Raw genomic sequence first — 20,625 nt, forward strand, 5'->3', positions numbered from 1 at the left:
AAGTACACTGCTGAGGGGAGCAGCGGGCTGGTCAGGAGAGGTCTGCCACGCCATGTGGTCACCTCTGGGGCAGGCGGGAATCGATCTCATGCAGAAGCGGCTTTGGATTCTCAGTGCTGTGCTTTAACCCACTGCGCCACCAGGTGAGGGCTCTCAGCGTTTCCTTTTATTACTCCTTAGGCATCTGGTTTTGACAGTGAAGGACAGAAAGGTCTGCCTGATGCTGGCAGCAGCTTCTCCCAGTACTCCCTTTTGGCCCTGCATTAAAAGAATAATAATTAATTAAAAGAGCCTTACCTACTTTATAAGTCCAATACATTTTTATATGTAACAGTATATAATTATAATGTTGTGTAGATACAAATATACTTTGTTACATAATGTATAAATGCTATATATAGTCATACTATATAGTGTACATTTATGTCCCTATTAGTGTATATGTATTTGGATAAATAAAACACACAACCACTCACACATATGACCATATATATGCTTGCCAAATATACATAAACTTGTTGGATGATCCAGCTAAGGTAGAACTTGGCGTTTCAACAAACAAAAAATCCAGATCCACTAATTCCAGGAGTGTATTTCACATTTCCACCTCAGTAATACTCATTAGGTTTCACACTACCTTTTGGAAAGAAAACGTTTTGAAATATTACATGTTTTTGTGAATTACATTAATTCTGAAACTTCTAGCAGTTTCTTTCTAATGCTACTCAATATTCTAATGTAATGACATGAATATGAAGATGGTGTTTAATGACATTAGCATAATTCTTAAAAATAACTATAAACAGTTTACAAATTTGTATTTTCTCCTTTTTAAAAAAAGAATTATTTACTTATGCATACAGAACTGGGGTATAGGCCAGAGGTGCAGGGACAGTAAGAGGATTGAGAGATGGTCAGAGACAGAGTGGGGAGCAGAACAGGCAAACTGATGGAAGTACACTGCTGAGGGGAGCAGCGGGTGGGTCAGGAGAGATCTGCTGCGCCATGTGGATCACCTCTGGGGCCAGGGATTGAACTTGCACTGAAGTGGCTGAGGCCAGCCTGCAGTGCTGCGTCCTTATTCATTGTGTCACGTCACCAGGGAGGGTCCTTTTTTTTTTTTTTTAAGATTTATTTATTTTTGCAGGGACAGTGAGAGGATTCACCAAAGATAGAATGGGGAACAGAGTAGGCAGACTGAAGTAGTACACTGCTGAGGGGAGCAGCAGGCGAGTCAGGAGAGGTCTGCTGCTCCATGTGGATCACCTCCGGGGCCAGGGATTGAACTTGCACTGAAGCAGCTGCGGCGAGCTTTCAGTGCTGTGTCCTAACCTGCTGTGCCACCGGGGAGGGTCCTGCTCCTTGTTTGTACACAAAGAAAAAGAGTAACTAGGGTGGTCACAGTCCTTTATTATGTTAAATATATTTTTAAAGGTTTTTCTGTTTATGAAACAGTGAGCAAATCAGTATACTAGGATGATGAAAATGTTAGAAATCTGAAGTGTCTAAGAGTTTCTGTGTAATCACAAACTTCTCTGAAAATTATTTGAGTTTAAAGTATAAGGTGTGTCTGGTTTTGTTTTACAGAACGTCTTGTCTTTAATGACATTTTAAGGATCCCTACACACTGATAACTAAAACAAGTTATTACTTATCAACTATTTCAGTTGCTTTCTTCTCTTTTTAATTCTATTTGTAGTTAGTATTTTTTTCTAAGTATGACACCTATGAAAATAATTTTCTCTGGTAAATATATCACCTCGAAGAAATGTTTGGGTAAATTCTTTCTTGTCTACTTTTTCAATCTTTTGTAAATCTACACATAAGATTTGTAAATACTACTTTTAAATAAATTTTCAGGACTTAGAAGTTGTTTTAAAAAATGAAGATTGTTTTAAAGTCTGAAGTGGGTAAAGACATCCAAATGAATTAAATACATCACAACACTGGATGAAGCAGAAACTGCAGACATTGTGAATACTTTCTAGGTTACAGGACTATCGGGACCCAAAGAGAGAAAGAAGGAGGGGGTGAGAGGGAGCAAGAGAGAAGACAGTAATTTAAGGGGCCTTAGGAAAAGTGTTTTCAATGATAAAAATGATTAATTCTAACAAATGGTCCAATACAGAAATTGTTAGACCTTCAGGAAGGTGAAAGCCTACTCTTTCAACAATGGAAAAAGAAGTTAATTAGAAATTGCTGCACAGCCAAACATTGTATAAAGAAAGTCACAGGCCAAGCATGAAGTGAATTAAGATATGGCATGACTTTGGATTATAGATGAAATGCAAAGGAAAAAAATCAATTTGACCTTGATGACCTGGAACATTCTCCTATGAGTGGTTCAATTTTTGTAAAATAGGATTATTTCTCTTCCTCCATAGTTCCATGCTTACACTTGGTTTTGCAGTTTAAAAAAAAAAGGTTAGAAAATCATTAGCAGTGTACTAGGATATTAGATTTGAATGTAACTGAAGGCATCAAGATATGATAGTTATTAGGTATCAAAGCAAGAAGATGTTGCAGAAGTTTCAAAATACGTGGTCAAAAGCCAGTCATATGATTTGCCTGAATCTATACTGGAAGTCTAGATTACACAGGACAGATATCATGGTTGTGAGTGGAGAAGGTGCAGTTAATTGGGATCTGATCAAATTCTTAATCTGTCTGCATGGAAAAAAGGTGAAAGGTTCTTTAGCCACTTTTGAGCCTAATGGAAAAAGATAGCCACGCTTGAGCTACTTAAAATTGGCACAAGAGAATCATGAGGAAGGACAATCTGCTGAAAAATCCAGGACCTGAGGGCAAAACAGCAGTCAGAGAAAAATACGATTCTGGCATGTGAAGTACGGACAGAAGTTCTCAGTGGAAGCATCGGAAGACTCTGTCAGGCCCAGAGAAGACAGTTTTCCATTAGGGTGTCAGTCAAGTAATAACAGTTTACTCTGTCTCATTCTCTCTCCTCTCACTTTGAAACTTGAAGAGGTTGGAAAGCATGCATAGTTAGATGGGAAGCATGGGTTGGAAGGAGACAGAGAAAGAAAGACACTGAGCCTCATCTTCTCTGGCTTCCTGTCTTTACTGGAAGACAGAAGTTTTATCTTGGAAATGTTTCAAGTTTTGATTTTACAGGGAACGAAACACTTTTAATGGCTGAATTGAGACTGTGTTCACTAAGTGAAGTAATCACGGGGATTTTATTGCTTAAGAAGATCCAAAGAAGTCCTGAGGTTTGTCAGTATTTTCCAACACAGGGACACAGAAAAGAACTCACCCATTGAACAGGTTAGGGACTCAAGGAGAAAAAAGAGCTGTGTTCTGATATATTTCGTGAGTCCTGCTTATTTACTATGACAATGATATATTTTTATAATAAAACTGCAGATAAAGCTTAGAAGACTTACATTTAGAAGAGTTACATTTACAGAACAGAACGCTGGTTATTAAACCCTGATGATGTAAAAGTAATGAAGTGTAAAAGTAAACGAGAGAGGAAAGGCAGAGGGAAGCAGAGGGAGCCCATTCCTGAGTTAGAGTGGTGTCACGCTATACTGCCTCATACTGGTGGACTAAGAAATAGGTGGTTAACTGTGAAATTCGAGAAATAAAAATGGAATGAGTCAAAATTGGAAAAAGGAGAACAGGAGGAAAAGAGTATGTGATTTAAATTCCTCAGCTTTCATAAACGGTAATGACCATTTCAGTACTGACAAAACAAAACAGAGACAGAAGACTTCAAAACACAAGGACAGGCAGGTTCAGTTGGTAGTGGGACTGGTGTCAGAAAGGCGGAAATTTTACTTTTCACTTTTATATACTCCTCTACTTTTTGAATTTTTATAACTACATGTATGCATAATGCTTAGGATAATAAGACAAGTAGAATTAAAGAAGGCAGTAATGTTGATTTAGAAATTCCTACCTGGCTCTAATCCATGGTTTGGTATGCATGTCCAAACCACTTCCCCAGCTGCCATGCTTTTCTGAAGCTGGTGGCAAAAATCCCCTTTCAGGGGCCAACTCCTCTGCAATAGCCCGGATGTGGTAGGGCTCAAATCCGCAGCACCCGCCAATGTACCGGATCCCCAGGTTGTAGGCTTCTCTGGCATATTTATGAATATCCCATCTGGTTGCAACTCTAGGCTCCAGTGCTGCAACATACAATAGTTATAACATTTCCATTACTGTCTCTATCTTCTATTGAAAGATGCCCTGGTGGTTATTATTTTTTCAATTAAAAAACGATAAACATTATATTATGCATTCTTCAGGTGGCTCACTTTTAGTTAGCGCTGAATGTTTTTGTTTATACAGTATGCTAGACCAGTTATTATTGTTATAGGTGCTTCGATTTTGTTGCAACAAGAAATCACAGGGACCTCCCACATATACCAGAGCTTACCAAAGGGATATTCAGGGAGATCCACAAATCCTCCCTTGTTGCAGTCAGGTGTGTGGAAGCCCAAGGACTGCACCATAAGGTGTGCTTTCAACCCTGCAGCCTGCAGGCCTTCCTTCATCAGCTCCATTGTCTTCAAACTCGTACTGGGCCCAAAGCGGCAGTTGACCCCAACAATTGAAGCCCCTAGCCAAAGAAATACAGAAATTCTCAAGCTAAGTTAGAAGGAAAAAGACAGATCCCAGATGGTGTTGTTTACATGTGGAATGAAGAGAAACTAGACATCTTATTTATTTCTTGTTTTTAATTTTTTAGTAGTTGGAGATTACATTGGAGACTAAGTCTTCTCCCTTCAGCTCTGAAGTTTTATAAATAAGGAGACTGATTCCTCTAGTTAATCCTCTTATTTCTGAACTGCTCTCACAAATACTAAGCAAACGTTAAAGTTCATAAACAATGACTGAACTCCTTATCACATTGAGTCCAAATTACCTGCCTTCACCAGCTTCACAGCGCATTCTCCAGGTGTCACGCCGTGCAGATCTCCCTCTGGGCCGATGCACATGGTCGCTGCCACTGGTTTCCCTGATCCTTTTAAGACTTCCACAGCCCACACAGCTTCTTCAGCATACTCAAAATACTAAGAGAAATTTCATTTTTTTTTCTAGAGGTCCAAATATAAAGCAGGTTTTGAATGGCAGAATACAAATATTGCAAAACAGTTATAAAAATAACCAAATATATATGACAGGGTAGGCTGAGAAATGTATCTCTAGCAGACTGACTAGTGGTACGTTTCTGAGTAAAGAGTTGAATGCCTTTGGCAATAATATATAGGTTTTCACTCAGAGGTCATTGATTCAGTAAAAGGGTGACTGGTACTGAATCACACAGTTTCTAAAACTAAATGAGTATTTAAAATCATGATTTGATATGATAAAGAATAAAATTGGATTCATCCTTTATGGAACTGGGGTAACTTCTAAAAAATAATGAACAGTGTATCATGCTTAAAAGTGTTTTTATGTTCACTGCTAGTTAGATATTCACAAATAATCCTTAAAAGTAGGAGGCTGATAACATGGGTGGAGCTGGAAAAGAAATGCTTAGTGAAATAAGCCATAAAGAAAAGGAAAAATACCGGATGGTTTCACTCATAGCAGGATTATAAAGGACCAGGTGAGAAAATAATAATAATGAACAACTATATACCAGAGACATTTTATGGGGGTGGAGTGGGGAATGGGATCAAAAATGGTGGGGGGAGTGCACAGGACTATGGTGATGGCAGCTGGGTGATTTGGTGATGGGAAGCCTACAGGGATTACAACTGAGATGGAAAAAGGCACAACATGATATAAAAATAAACTTACATTATTTAAAAAAAAAAAAAAAGTAGGAGGCTGACACCCAGAGAACATTAAGGGACAGAGTGGAGAGGGGCTAGCTACTCAGTTTCTTTGATGATAGCTGACAGGACACCCATGCCATTTTCAGGGTTTCTTCACAGGAACCCCCATAAGTATGACAACTGAAAAAGCTGACCTTAAGTTTAAATAGAGAAAGCCAGTGTAAATCTCCCTGTTTTTTCCATCTCAATTTAGACGCAGGTTCTGCAGATGCTGCAGTGTGCAAGGGATGACAGAAAGAATCAAGAGAGTTTCTTTAAAAAACAGACTTGCATTCTCCTCCATCTGGCAAGCACATAGGACAGTGTTTGCGTTAGTGCCTGCAGATGAATGCTTCTGTCGCCCTGAGCCTAGGGAAGGCAAGATTTCAGTAGAGCAGTCAGGGAAATACAACTGCAAGGCTTTTGTCCTGGGGTAAAGACTTACCTTGTCCAAGTGGTAGCGATTGCGATGGGAAGAGGGGGATGCAGGTGTTTTAATTTGGGGAGGTGGCAGGAAAAGAATGTTCTGGATCTTCATGATCAGCAAGTGACCAATTCCTACTGCTTCTTTCTTCAAAATATCACTCATATGGTATATCCCAAGTTAAACACACAGAGGCAGGAGTGAGCAAGATATAAATGGAGGGGAGCCAGGGACTGAATGATAGTGGTGGGCTTGGCTGAATCTGATTGTGGGATGAAACCCACCATCTAAGCTTTGCTTCTGTGTGAACTCTTGCCCCCAGTCACATTTCCTTCCAGTTCTGTTCCTCCCTTGGGACAGGATGCTCCCTGAATCACTGTCCCCTTTCTCGCACCCCACATTGTAAGGCCTCCTGAGAGTCAGTGGCTGCAGCCACCCAGAGCTTAGAAAAACCACAGGGGAAAGTTAGACCTTCCCTGGGTCTGTCCTTTGACTTCAGCAAGAAGCTAGCATACAAGTGAGATGGTGTTGGTCAAAGGTTAAACAAACCTTTGATACAGAAGAAATGAAGGCACAAGGCAGTCCATAATACCCTCACAAAAGTTGAATACTATGCAGTTATACTTGCCAAAACAGGCTTCATCCTTTTCCTGTAATGCTAAGCTTACCTCTGCAATCAAGAAGTCCACATTTTTCCCGATAAAGACTTGTAGCTGGAGTTGGAAAAGTTTTTTAATCCTAGCTTCATCCTTGAGTTGTTTGTATGTTGATGTGTGGCAGATTCCTGCTGCTACCAAAGCATCACCTTTGTCAGCCACTTCTCTAGCAAGGTCACAGGCAACAGCATTTACATCTTCCCACTGGTTAGAGAGCAAGAGTTGAGATGGTGGACATGGCATTTTAAAGGTAAAATATAACAAATAACAAAGGAGTGAATGAGCCAATAAGAGGAGTATAAATTTCTAGTTTAAACAGTAGTGTGAGAAAATCAGCAGAATTGGGTACCACCTCCTCTACTGCCCGTGAACTTTGTCTTTCCCATGATTCTATTTATTACACTGGATTGTAGTAAATGCTTATTTGTTTGCCTTTCACAGTTAACTGTGAGCCTCTTCAGATAGAGTCTGTGCCTTTATGTCATCTTTGTATATAGCACAAAGAATGGACTAGAATGCATACTCCATATAATACAACTCAATAAATGTTTGGTTGAATTAACATTTACAGGTATTAATACCTTATACTTACAGAGTATTTTGCAGTATTCCACATCCTTCACTTTACTCACTTTTTTTCTCAACAATCTTTTATGCACGCCAGCATAAATTATCCCCATTTTGCAAAAAAAAAACAAGTGTTTCATGCAGTTGTGTCTTGCACAATGTCACACAACCAATAGGTGGCAATGTTGGGTGTCAAAGCTAATTATTCTCATGCCAAGCACTGTTATGTTCCCAAAGGAATAAGAAGAAATATGGAAGAGTATAAAGTGTTTCTCTGCAAAAAATTTCACAGAAGCATGATGATGCACTTTCAATGAGCTCTATCCTTTCCCATCTCCCCTACTTAAAAACTTATATATGTAACATAAATTCTCAGTAAATACTATATTAATAGATATTTTACATATATATGACAGCTACTAACAGATATGTTATATACCTATAAATTAAGTAGGTACAGAAAAGATACTACATAAGTATTAACAAGTTAGGTCAATTCCACAGCTCCCATCAAGAGGTTATTTATTTATTTATTTATTTAAAGATTTATTTATTTGTGCATACAGAACTGGGGTACAGGCCAGAGGCTCAGGGGCCGTGAGAGGCTTCACCAAAGACAGAGTGGGGAGCAGAACAGGCAGATCTACGAAGTACACTGCTGAGGGGAGCAGTGGGCGGGTCAGGAGAGGCCTGCCACGCCATGTGGATCACCTTCGGGGTGGAGATGGAACTCATGATGAAGTGGCTTTAGTTTCTTAGTGCTGTGCTTTAACCCGCTGCGCTCTTTAACCCGGAGGGCCCAAGAGGTTATTTTTATTACCCATGACCCCTGCTCTTCTTCTACCTCTCCGACCACCACTCCCACACAGTTGGCATTTGTAGTTTACCTTTTCCATACTGTCCTCACTGGCAGAAAAAGTGAAAGTCTGCATGACATTTGCTCCTGCTCTCAAGAATTCCATGTGAAGCTGATGAACTACAAAGTAGTTGTTTTCAAAATTAAAATCACAGAAGGTATCATTTTCAGCAACAGGCGTTGATTCACTCATTTCTTTCACTAATACACAATATCAAACTTGGTAATTATTAAATAAATGCACACAGAATTCAGTAGAATACAAAGGAAATACATGGCAGAGTCCATAAATAGGGGCTCTATGTAGTAGCCTCATACTGCTCTGCTGGTGGGTCTCTACAGTCACCCGCAGAGACTAAGGCTTGGTTGGCCAACTGCCCTTCAGCCTCATGGTCTAGAAAGGGTTTATTCTTTTACCAGTACCTTGAAGGATGTTGCTAATTTACTTATAGTCAGTGCTCAGCCCTCTGAACAGAGTGAAGAAATTGTCCTAGTGAGCAGAATGTGCATGGGGGGAGATTCAGCAGCAAGTAGCTGGAGGGATACATTCTGGAAGATTTCCTTGGCCATTTAGAAAGCCCCTCCTCTCTCTGTCTAGCCCCCACTTACCTCTCCCACACCTCACACCCCATACCCCAGCCAACCCCTACAACCCTCTTTTGCTGTTTCAATACTTTTTTCCTGGGTTAGCAAAAAGATCTTCTAAAATTAAGGAAAAGTTTTTCTTTGGTAGATGAAACTGCCTGCCAAGCACAAGAGATAAGAACTTCATCCTACTAGATAATTCTGTTGTCTGATGAAACAGTAATAATGGTCATCAATCTTGCTAGTATCATATCCCCATGTGACAGGTGAAAAACTGATCCTTGGAAGGTCAGTTTCTTTTCAGTGAAAGAACAAAACAGCACCCCAACTTTGTCAGATATACTGCACATATGTAAATGAAATCTGATCAAATAAAAAGTTTCTTTTCCAGTTCATATCCTTTTTCACATTTCATTCTTTCTTTATTTCCCACTTTAGGAGAGTGAAGATATACATAAAATAAGTAAAAATAGAATTAAAGCTCTAATTTCTACTTCCAGCTGTTTTTTCAGCCAGGAGGAGGTAAAGCTGTGTTTTTTTTTTTTCTCTCTCTCTCTCTCTCTCACACACACAAACACACGTGTGCATACACACAAACCCCAGAAACTGGCTGTCTATTGTCTATGCTGTGAAGATAGTGATTACCATCAATCTGGGCACACTGATGCAAATTAGCTAGAAGGAGGACTCTGAAGCAGTAACATTTTTAACTGTGTCCTGTGTTAAGGAAATTCTTGAATGTCTTCAAGATAAATATTCATGGGAGAAGTATTAACACATATTTCCTTTAGCACTCTAAGTGGGGAGAGAAGCAGCACACGAGAGCGTGTTGTTTGCTTCACTTTGTTTTCTGTTACCATCTCCATTTCCAGCAGTTTTTGCCAAGTGAAACAGACAGAAAACACCAGTTATTCAAATTTTCTCTTATATTTTAAGGAAGATGTCACCCAGGTAAGCACTCTTGGTGATGCTGTCACTGACCTGCTGCTGGATGTTCAACTACTACTTCTGGAGTCCAGAGCCCAGCCTTCACATAGCCCCTCTTCTCCAGAGTTAGGAGAAAGCTGCCATCTCCAACCACAACCTCCCCGCTGTCCAGGCGTTCCAGAATACCCTGAAAAAGCAAGAAAATCAACTAAACCTATTCCCTTTATTATCCTAATTTTAGCAAAGGTGATGCTATTTTTTTTTCTTTTTACTTCGCAGCTTTAGTGCTGTTAAAAATTATTAGTGTCTAAAAAGCAAAGATTTTCAGAAAGATTGAGTACACTATGTCTTCAATAATCCAGGTATTTGGTTTGGGTGATGAAAGCGATGTAACTATTTTTTCTTAAATAACATTTAACATGAGTTAAATTATAGTGAAATGCTAGTTCCATGAAAAATTATTTTGGTTTTTCTTCAACATATGAGGGCAGATTCTGCTTGCTGCTTGGTTAATATGCACACTCTTTGTTTAGTATGTTTTATTTAGAGAAGGAGGGCCAATGAGACAGCAGTGGAAGTTTATTAAAGATTTCTAGAAAAGTGTTGCTTTTCTGATACAGATTCTCACTCTTGTTCATTTTGTCACTTCTTATCCTTTCTGACTGGAATGTCAGCATAAGTCCTGGTAGTCTAGTAATCAGCTTATAGTTATGCCATCAAAAGCGTGCTAAGGCTAGCAGGGCTCTCTGGTTTCTTAAAGACATCACTGAGTAGCTGTAGCAGCTATGGATGGACCCCCAGACCTGTTGCTAAATGAGAAGAACTCACCTCATTTTTGTGTGTAAAACACAGAAAATAATCCTAATGGACACAAATTTTATAATTATGCACCACATTTTCCAGCACTGTCCAAGGATATTGAGTATTCCCAGCAATTCTGAGAGTTAAACAGAGGAGACCGTTTTCCTTACCATTTTTTAGATGAGGAAACGGAGGTTCAAAAAGGTTAAATGACTTGTTTAACAACAACTCAAAATAAACAAAGGGAAAAGCAGACTTTTTAGACTTTAGAAGAAATCTTCTAAATTCCTTATATGCCCTTTTACTATTTCCTACCTTTCTATTCATCCTGCCCATGATTTAAATAAGGGGTTGTAATCAGATTAGTTAGTAATGAGATTAGGATTTTCCTTGTCTAAAACATGCCTTTCTTGGATGTCTACACCAGTTTACCCTTTCACTTCCTTCAGGTTTGAGAGGGTCTTAGATCTTTTCAGAGATGCTTTCCCTGATCACCCCATTCAAAACTGCAAACACCCATGTGGTGATCCCCACCCCTGATGTTCTGACTGCCTTAGTTGATTGTTCAAAATACAAGACTAGTTTATTTCAGGCCTGCCAACAGCTAGACATAAAACATGATGTGGATGGGGGAAAATATCTCCAGTTGTCCTTCCTAGCCAGTTGTATCTCCAGTCAAGTAAGGTACATTAGAAAGGATTTCCCTGGAGGCTGCGCACCAGGGCCCCACACCCACAACAGCTTCACTTTGCTGTAGATTTGGACTGGAGCCCTGCTTTGTTTGCTGTGTTAATCTTAAACACTGATGTCACACAGAGAGATTTTGGTTGTTTCCCCCATTTTTATATCTAATCATGAATTTTGGCTACATGTGAACAGGAATCTTACTTATCTCTGTACACTCCCTCCATCAGATGCAAATGATGCAAATTTTGTACAGTTGAAACATACAAAGGGACCTCAGTTTTAAATTTTCTCAAGGCCTTCCCACATCGCAGATATTCCCTATGCAAAAGGGATGAATGTTGGAATAAGACAAGATCACTGCCCTCAAGAAACTCAAAGTCTGGCAAGCTTGGCAAAGACCAAGAGGTAACATTGCAGCACAATATAATAAATGAGGCTGCAGAGGAATACAGAGAAGAGAAGCAGAGAGATAGTCATCTTTATCAAGCTTTGTCTTAGATATTTAATGATGTCAGTTAATTTTACTGTTAATTAAATTCATTCTCACACATCAAACAGTTCTAAAGGGGAAAAACACTGGCACACAATTTGGGTGTTAGAGTCTTTTGCTTCCCACAACCAGTCTGTCAAAGGGTCCTGTTAGCAATTTGGAGCCAAGCAAAATGAAAGGAAAAATATGGCTTGGATGATTTTTTAAATCTCCATCAAATGATAGGACTAAGGAGAGAGTTACTTCTGGCCTTAACCCCAAGTGTCTCTATTTAACACTTCTCATTGCTGTTCCCCCATCCTTGGAATATTCTACTGTACACTATCTTCCATTGTTGCCAGCACAAAACCTTTTCTGAAATACTCTCAGTTGTCATGATCTCCTCCTTTGAGTTGTCCTTAAGTTCACACACCTTCCATTTCTGCACCCAACACCTCTATTGCAATATCTAGTTTCTTAGCTATCTCCTTTTGCTTGTCTCAAGGTGTTTAAGGCATGTCTTCAGTTGTCTATATTGCTACTTCCTCATACAGTAGGCAACATAGAGGAGAAGACCCTTAAATATGTAAGTTAGCAGGTGGACTAGGCAGCTTTAAAAATATTGGGCTGCATATATGCTATAACTTTGATCCTGTGGACATTAAAAAATGATGATCTTTAATAGAAAATAAGGTACGGTTTTAAGAAAATTATACTACATATTTTCACTATCTTTATGGTACCAAATAGAAGATCTGTTATCTGGATGTCTGACCAATATTTAAAATATTGCCAGTTTTCTAAATAATCATTAGCAAAATAACTAAATTACCAAGATAAGAACTAAATAGACACATTTTTAACTCCTCCCTCACTATGATACCTACAATCTCAAATGATGAGACCAATACAATCATAAGACAACTCCAGAATGGTAAAGGGCTGTGTCAAGTGAAGACATTTATCATTTAGACTTTCATTCTGTTCTTCTTTTCAGTTAGGCAGTGAATCTGATAGTGAACTCAGAGAGGCAATTATGTCTTCTTTCTGTAGCACCCTCACTGTGGATTGAAGATCTTGCTACAGGACAGTTCTGCTCGTACAGAGGAGAAGACACAGCAGGAGACAGCCAGAAATCCAGTCTGCCTAAAATATCTACCTACCTGCCTCTTTGGGTGATAGAAGCAGGTAGAGATATCTTCGATGGCAATTAAATGATTTTTCAAATATTCTTGTCAGGGGAGAAGAGAGGAAAGCATTAACTCCTTCCCACTAACTTTTTAACTTCCAGGTACACATTAACATAGATGTCATTATGATCATTTTGGTGTTGCAAGAGCAGAGGTCAGGGAGAAATTGAACAGGGACGCCTATTTTAAGTCTTTTTTTTAAAAAAACTGAACTATGAAAATAAACAGAGCATCACCCAAAGTCTACAGAAAGAAATCAGTACAATGCTTTTGCTTCTGTATCTTTTTTATTATGCTCATTTTTTTCTTCAGTACTCATGTTCTATTTCCATAGGCAGGAAAATATATCTAAAATACATTTCTGTTGTGTTTTCAAACCCTTACTCCACATCTTACATAATTGTTACCATCATTGTATCCTTCCCTTCAACATATATATAAATATTTTTATATAGTTGGGAGAAGTCTGCACTATCTCCTTTTGTAACTTAACCACTGCCAAAGTGTTTTTGCTGATCCCATGCTTAACTTTTTTAACTAGTTGCCTAAAAACTTATTAAGTGGATAAAACTTTATTAGAGAGCCATTGTAGGGAATCTTTGTTGCTCCCAACTTCTTAGTATAAATGAACCAGTGCTGCACATTTCCATTCCTATATCGCTGCCTCCCCTCCCCCGCCCCCCACCCATCTGAATTACAGGGCACAGGTGGGTTGCTCAGAGGGGCCTGGATATGTCCCGCATACAAGTTCAAGCGCCTCAACCTTTTGTAATTCCTTCCCCCCATCACGCACACACCCTCCGCAAAAATGTAGGAGCAGCACAGACAGTGGCCACCTAGACCGAGAAAGGCCAACAAGGAGTGAAAGAAGAGGACTGTCGGGAGCGAAGAGGCAGAAGGTCTCCGCAGCACTGCACCCTCGGCCTCGCGCCACGGGTGTGGGACATTTTCAGGCCTACCCGCGGCTCGCAAGGCTGGGGCCCTTTTCGGAACATGAAGGAAACGGGGTCTGGAGCCTGGAAGGAGCAAAGAGCAGCGGGTGAAGGTCGGCAGCGCGAAGAAAAAGTGAGCGCAGGTGAGCGCGGCTTCTCAGCGGGGAGGCTAGACTTCGAACCCCCGCTCGCGCGGCGCCAGTGCTGAACTCCGAGCCTCAGTTTCCCCACCTGCAAAATGGGATTCAGTTTTGCGTAAAGCACTGTCAGTATTGCCAGACAAAGAGAAAGGGCTCAATGGAAGTTGCCCAAGGTTGTTGTTCTAATCTCCACAAGAAGCAGCATCTTCACCCCCAGACAGTCGCGATCCGGTAAGCCGAGGTTCCGAGCCCCCAACGTGCCTGGACAAACCCATAGGGTTTGACTGAGGTTGGAGTGCGATTTGAAATTCAAGCGGTGGGAACCCCACGTTCTGCAGGGCTGAGCACCTCTGGAGCTCGATTCCCGAACACTCACCTTTTTGGACCCAGGACCTGCGGTCGGTGCCATCTTGTGACTGCGGGCACCGGGTCTCGCGGGCGCGCTAGTTCAGGAGTCCGCCCTTCGCCCGGGGGAGGGTCCCACCGCCTCCCAGCCGGCTCCGAGGCCCCAGGCTGCTGGCTGGCCTCAGAACAGGTGCCCGCACCGTGGGTTTCGGCCTCGCCATGCTCCGAGCAGGAGCCCAGTGGCTTCGGGGCCTCGGGTTTTCGAGCTTCCCGCCGCGGGGCTCCTCCAGCAGCCTGCGCTCAGGCTCAGGCACCAAAGGGTGAGTGGGGGTCCCACCTGCCTAGAGGCCGGAGGCCTAGGGCTGCTGGGGTGGGAGCGACAGGTTGAGACAGTCTTCTGGGCTAGGGGGCGCTTCCGTCTCTTAAGAAACTGACATTAGGATATCTACTTAAATTGTCTTGTTTTCTTTGCCATACACAACGTTACGAAGTGATGCAATATCAAAGGGTTTTCAGAGAAAAATCTCTCTCCCCAGTTACTTTCTAGACAACTGTTCATTGAGTCTTCTTCATCCTAAAACAGATTATGTGTAGTGGCTTATGTGTAGGCAAATACAAGTGTATATGTATTCTTTGACTTTCTCAGACCTTGCTTTTTTCAGCTATCAGTATTGCTTGGAGATTGTTCCATAGCAGCAGATATTAATGTGTCTTAAGCTTTTTGATGATTGTATAATTTTCCATTCTGTCAGTATTCTATAATATAATTAAACTGCCTTTTAATAAGCAGTTAGACAGTTTCCAGCTTTTTGTTACTGCAAAGCTATGCATATGAAAAGTATATACATATATTTGGGTACATAAGGTAGAATGGTTCTAGAATTAAGTTTAAAAGTGTAATTGCTGGCCCTCCCTGGTGGTGCAGCGGGTTAAAGTACCGCACTGAGAAGCTAAAGCCATTTCTGCATGAGTTAGGAGGTGACCACATGGCGCGGCAGACCTCTCCTGACCCGCGCGCTGCTCCCCTCAGCGGTGTACTTCGTACATCTGCCTGTTCTGCTCCCCACTCTGTCTCTGGTGAAGCCTCTCACCGCCCCTGAGCCTCTGGCCTATACCCCAGTTCTGTATGTACAAATAAATAAATCTTTTTTAAAAAAGTGTAATTGCTGGGGGAAAACATTTACAATATTGTGCATTTGAAATATTGGAAGCACCAAATTATCCACTAAATCAGTGGTGTCAGCCTGCCTGTACCCCACCAGTGTATTTTTTTCTTCAAATCTTGCCTAATATCTTTGCTAGGTTAAAATGATATCCTGTTTCAATTTGCCTGTATTTAAATAGGAGCCTTGTTGAACCTCTTTTGACTTCCCTATCTATGTTGATAGATTACTCATAAATGCAAGGCAAACATTTTTTAACACCTTGAATTGACTCAGTTTTTATGACTGAAATGACTGGCATCAGAAGATCTGGATTTGTGTTCATTCTTTCATTCAACAAATATTTACAGGGTGACTGTAAATGCTAAACTTGCTTCTAGGGCTGGGATGACAGTAGCCACTGAGTCACAGTTCTTGCTCCATCAGTGATAACAGGATGTGACCTACACTTGTGCATCTGTCTCCTCATCTGTGAAATGGAGATATTACCATTTGCTCTAACTCACAGGATTGCCGCATATATTAAATGAGAGGATGCATATGAAACTGCTTTGTAAAGTGAAAATTTTGCATACAGTATATCTAATATAATAGTGATACATTCTATCCACTGAAAAATAAAATATAAATTTGCAAGCATGAGTTGATCTGTCAAAACTCAGGACCAACCAAAAATATATTTTTAATAATCATTTGATAAAATGTGTAGTTCTATATTGGATAAATCAAAATTCAAATGATTTTATTTCTATTGTATATTCTTTATATGCCTAGTTTCAAATTATCAAGAAGATGTTTATTTTGGAAAACACTTTGGCAAGCACACAATCTATAATGTTTCAAGGAGAGAACCTGGAATTTTTGCCTGATTTCTGTTTTATTGCCAGTATTTAAGACCATTCCTGGCTGCTTCCGGGAATTTAAGAAAGTTATCTATATATCATTTTTAAAATACTGCTTTTAATCGAGAATCCATTGTGTCACGCTGGAAAGAAGAAACACTATACATTGTGCAATGTTTTATTTCATATTCCATTTTCACAACTCCATTTTGCAAGTGAATTTTTACATTCTTATCTAAATTTCTTTGAAACAGCTATTCAGTTGAACTGGGGTCTCAAACCCAGGTTTTCTGATATTAAATTCCTTATATTTTATGTTTCACCTCATTGCTCTCCTAAAAGAAATCATATTTGAACACACACACAAAATATTATTTCTTGTCACCAGTATAATCATTTCAGCTACAGTGCAAGTTCTCCCCAGGCCATTTGAAAATGGATTTCTGTGCAAAGTAGTCAGATCATGTGTTCATTTTTTCCCCCTTTTGTTGTACATAATGAGATAATAAAAGACATTTTAAAATTAAGCAAAAGTACTGGAATATATTGTGGTACTATAGAAATAAAGAATTAGTCAAAGAATCTTGTGACTGTGTCAAAGAATCTTCTGTGAGCCAGATCTGGCTTTAGAATAAATGGTGAATAGTAATGAATTATAACCCACTGAGTACAGTAAATAGCCATGAGTTTGTATTAACATAAACAATAAATAAGCCAGAAAACAAAAGAAAGACAATTACCTCCTTATAGTAGAATGCCAACTGATAAATATAAAAGGAATAATGGCGTTTGGAAGTAATGAAGAGATTTAAACCACTCAGTGAAGGTTTTATGTGGAGCAGGATTTTGAAGCATTCACAAAGCAATACCCTACAGATTACTTTTAATTACATAGTGGGGGAGGGAGTGGTGACTTTACTGGTTACATGCAACATCCCTCCATCAAGTCATCAAGCATCAAACAACATATATACTTCTATGGAATCCTCCTTTATAGCAGCTTTCATTATTTCAATGAATTGCATTGTTGCAGTTTCCACATTTATGTTTCTATTTGATAACTTGCTACCATTTTGTAAGCTTCAGAGAGTAGAGATAATGATCATTTATCATTGCTACATAGTGTATAGTCCTCAGCTCAATGTAGGAACTGAGGAAAAAATAAGTAAAATGGACAAATGAATGAAATGTGTATCAGAAATATGATCCAGGATAATAATTAACACCCTACTCACCCTACTGATCTCTACTACCGCTAGTAGCATTGAATTTCCTGGAAGACATATCATGGGAATGATCAAGAGAAGTCAAGAGGAATATGACTACTCTTAAATTTATTCATGCAATACATATACCAGATATAGTTACTAGGCTAGGGCCAAGGATCAGTGATGAATAAGACATTGTCCTTGTCTTTAAGAAGCTCAGTTCAGAAGACAGTCATATAAATAAATATATCAAACCATTGAGCAATAATTATAATTAGGGAAGCATGTACATTGGGAGAGGAAATTGAGGAAGATTTTTACTCTACCTGGCTTTTAATAACTTCAGAAACATTGAAGGGAAGAGTAATCCAAGATTAGTAGATGGTAAACTTCACCACGATTATAGTTTTTCACCTTACAGTACAATTATAAGTGTGCTTTATCAGTAGAATGAGAAATCTATTCTCTGGATTCTAAAGGGTAAGACAGAGCCGAACTAATAACAAATCCTAGAAATTTAACTGTAAAAATTAGGCAGCAAGGGAAGGGGAAAGTTAGGGAACCCAGTGATCTACAGTGAAGAATAATAGGTGCTTTGGAGGTAGATGGCATGTGGTATTTACATCTGAAGAGGAGTGAACATGTACCTCTGACTCATATACAGGGTTATAAACCATTACCTCAATGAAAAAAGAAGTTACTTGTTCAATTCTTCAGCTATATTAGCTACATACACTGGGTTAGAATTATATGGAATAGGACTCGAATACCCTCACCTCCCTCACTCAGCCAGGCAAGACAAAGTTTAGGTAGCCCATTGATTAAATCAATACCATGCAAATCTCACTGGTACAAGGTATTAGACAACAAACAAGAAAAGTCACGCTAGTTAGGAAAAAGTAAAACTACCATAATCTTGTAAATCCACCATTTACAAATATTGTATTCCAGAGAGGAAAAACCACCTTCATCTTCGGACACAAGATGGAAAGACAGAGCAGAGACAGTGATAATTGGAGGTGGTTGTGTTGGTGTGAGTCTGGCTTATCATCTGGCCAAAGCTGGGATGAAAGATGTGGTCCTACTGGAGAAGTCAGAACTGACCGCTGGATCTACCTGGCATGCAGTAAGAAAGCCATAAAATACACTGAATTATGCCATTAGTATAATCAATTTTGCTTCCCATTCATGACTCCCCACTGCTAGCTCTTCAGCATTTCCTTCCAGTAATGTTGAATAATGTTAGAAAGTTCCAGTTTGGTTGGTATTCTACCAGATAATGATCAACATTTGTGATGTCTTTGTCTTGAGCATATGGCTTCTGGATTTAACCCCTGGGTCTGCTATTTCCTGCCTATATGACTTAAGGGAAATTACTTAAGTATCCATTTTCTGATGTATAAAATGGAAGTATTAATAGTACCTACCCAACAGGGTTGTGATGAAGATTGAATTAATATGTGAAGATTGTGAAGCACATGGTAAGTATTTAGCAAATGTTAGCTTTGTGTTGAAGGAGAATGGCTGAGTCTGAATATGGTTTGAAACCTTTATCTATATTCCAGCACTTTTTTTTAAATTTAAAGATTTATTTATGCACACAGAACTGGGGTACAGGCCAGAGGTGCAGAGGCAGTGAGAGGATTCACCAGACACAGAGTGGGGAGCAGAACAGGCAGATCAATGAAGTACACTGCTGAGGGGAGCAGAAGGTGCATCAGGAGAGGTCTGATGTGCCATGTGGTCACTGCTGGGGTGGGGATCAAACTCCTGCTGAAGTGGTTTTAGCTTCTTAGTACTGTGCTTTAACTGGCTGCATCACCAGGGAGGGCCCCCAGAACATTTTTTTTTTTTTTGCTTATTGTCATTTTTTAATTGTTTTATTTGTGTCTTTTCTTTTTTCCGTTTATTTTTTTTAATAATATAATAGTTTATTTTTACATCATTTTGTGCATTTTTTCATCTCAGTTGTGATCCCCCTGGGCTTCCCATCACCAAATCACCCATGTGCCATCACCATAGTGCAGTGCATTTCCCTCCCCCTACTGTTTTTTACCCCATTCCCCACTCCACCCCCATAAAATGTCTCTGGTATATAGCTGTTCATTATTATTATTATTTTCTCGCCTGGTCCATTATACTCCTGCTATGAGAGAAACCATCTGGTATTTTTCCTTTTCTTTCTGGCTTATCTCACTAAGCATGATCTTTTTCCAGCTCCATCCAAGTTGCTGCAAAAGACATGTGTTTATATTTTTTGGTTGCTGAGTAATATTCCATTGTATATATGTACCACATCTTTTTAATCCAGTCATCCACTTTTGGGCATTTGGGTTGATTCCATATCTTTCCAACTGTAAGTAAAGCAGCAATAAACATGGGGGTGCAGGTATCTTTTAGAATCACTGTTTTTGTGTCTTTTGAGTAGATACCTAAGAGTGGGATTGCTGGGTCATATGGAAACTTTCTCACACAAAACTAGCGATAAAGGATTGATCACAAAGATATACATAGAACTGATGAAACTCAACAAAAATGAAGTAAACAAACCCATCAAAAAATGGGCGGAAGAACTAAAAGGACACTCATCCAAAGAGGAAATGCAGATGGCCAACAAGCATATGAAAAATGTTCAGCATCACTTTTGGGCATTTGGGTTGATTCCATGTTTAGCAGTTTGAGGAACCTCCAAACAGTTTTCCATAGTGGTTGTACTAGTTTGCATTCCCACCAGCAGTGCAGGAGAGTTCCTTTTTCCCCACATCCTTGCCAACATTTGTTGCTGCTAGTTGTTTGAAGATGTGCCATTCTCACTGGGATGAGGTGATATCTCATTGTGGTTTTAATTTGCATCTCCCTTATTATAAGTGATTTTAAACATTTTTTCATATGCTTATTGGCCAATTTTGAATGCTTTTAACCTTGATCTTGATTCTCACAAGCATCTACTAGTAATTACCAAATAAGAAATCTGACCAAATTAATATCTTAACTAGAACTAAACATAATATTGATTCTCGTGTAAGATTATTTTTAAACTATGA

At 39.5% G+C, this 20,625-nt stretch overlaps 2 protein-coding genes across 2 annotated transcripts in view; one reads left to right on the forward strand and one right to left on the reverse strand.

Annotated features, from left to right (window-relative positions):
• The window catches only part of DMGDH (dimethylglycine dehydrogenase), an 89,829-nt gene that overhangs the window by 25,559 nt on the left and 43,645 nt on the right, over positions 1-20,625 (forward strand). The window contains exon 2 of the mRNA XM_012721959.1: positions 18,533-18,707. Coding sequence (XP_012577413.1) covers positions 18,566-18,707 — 142 coding nt within the window. The 5' untranslated portion in view covers positions 18,533-18,565. The remainder of the gene's footprint in view (positions 1-18,532; positions 18,708-20,625) is intronic.
• Positions 97-14,529, reverse strand: BHMT2 (betaine--homocysteine S-methyltransferase 2). Its single transcript, XM_004678439.2, has 8 exons — positions 14,400-14,529; positions 9,859-9,991; positions 8,324-8,412; positions 6,882-7,073; positions 4,892-5,039; positions 4,403-4,585; positions 3,923-4,151; positions 97-258 (listed from the first exon to the last, which is right to left on the reverse strand). Exons 1-8 carry the CDS (start codon positions 14,430-14,432, stop codon positions 177-179), a joined length of 1,089 nt encoding a protein of 362 aa, XP_004678496.1. The 5' UTR covers positions 14,433-14,529; the 3' UTR covers positions 97-176.

This window comes from Condylura cristata, unplaced genomic scaffold (assembly GCF_000260355.1).
Source record: "Condylura cristata isolate star-nosed mole 26May11 unplaced genomic scaffold, ConCri1.0 scaffold00007, whole genome shotgun sequence".
Classification (NCBI taxonomy): domain Eukaryota; kingdom Metazoa; phylum Chordata; class Mammalia; order Eulipotyphla; family Talpidae; genus Condylura; species Condylura cristata.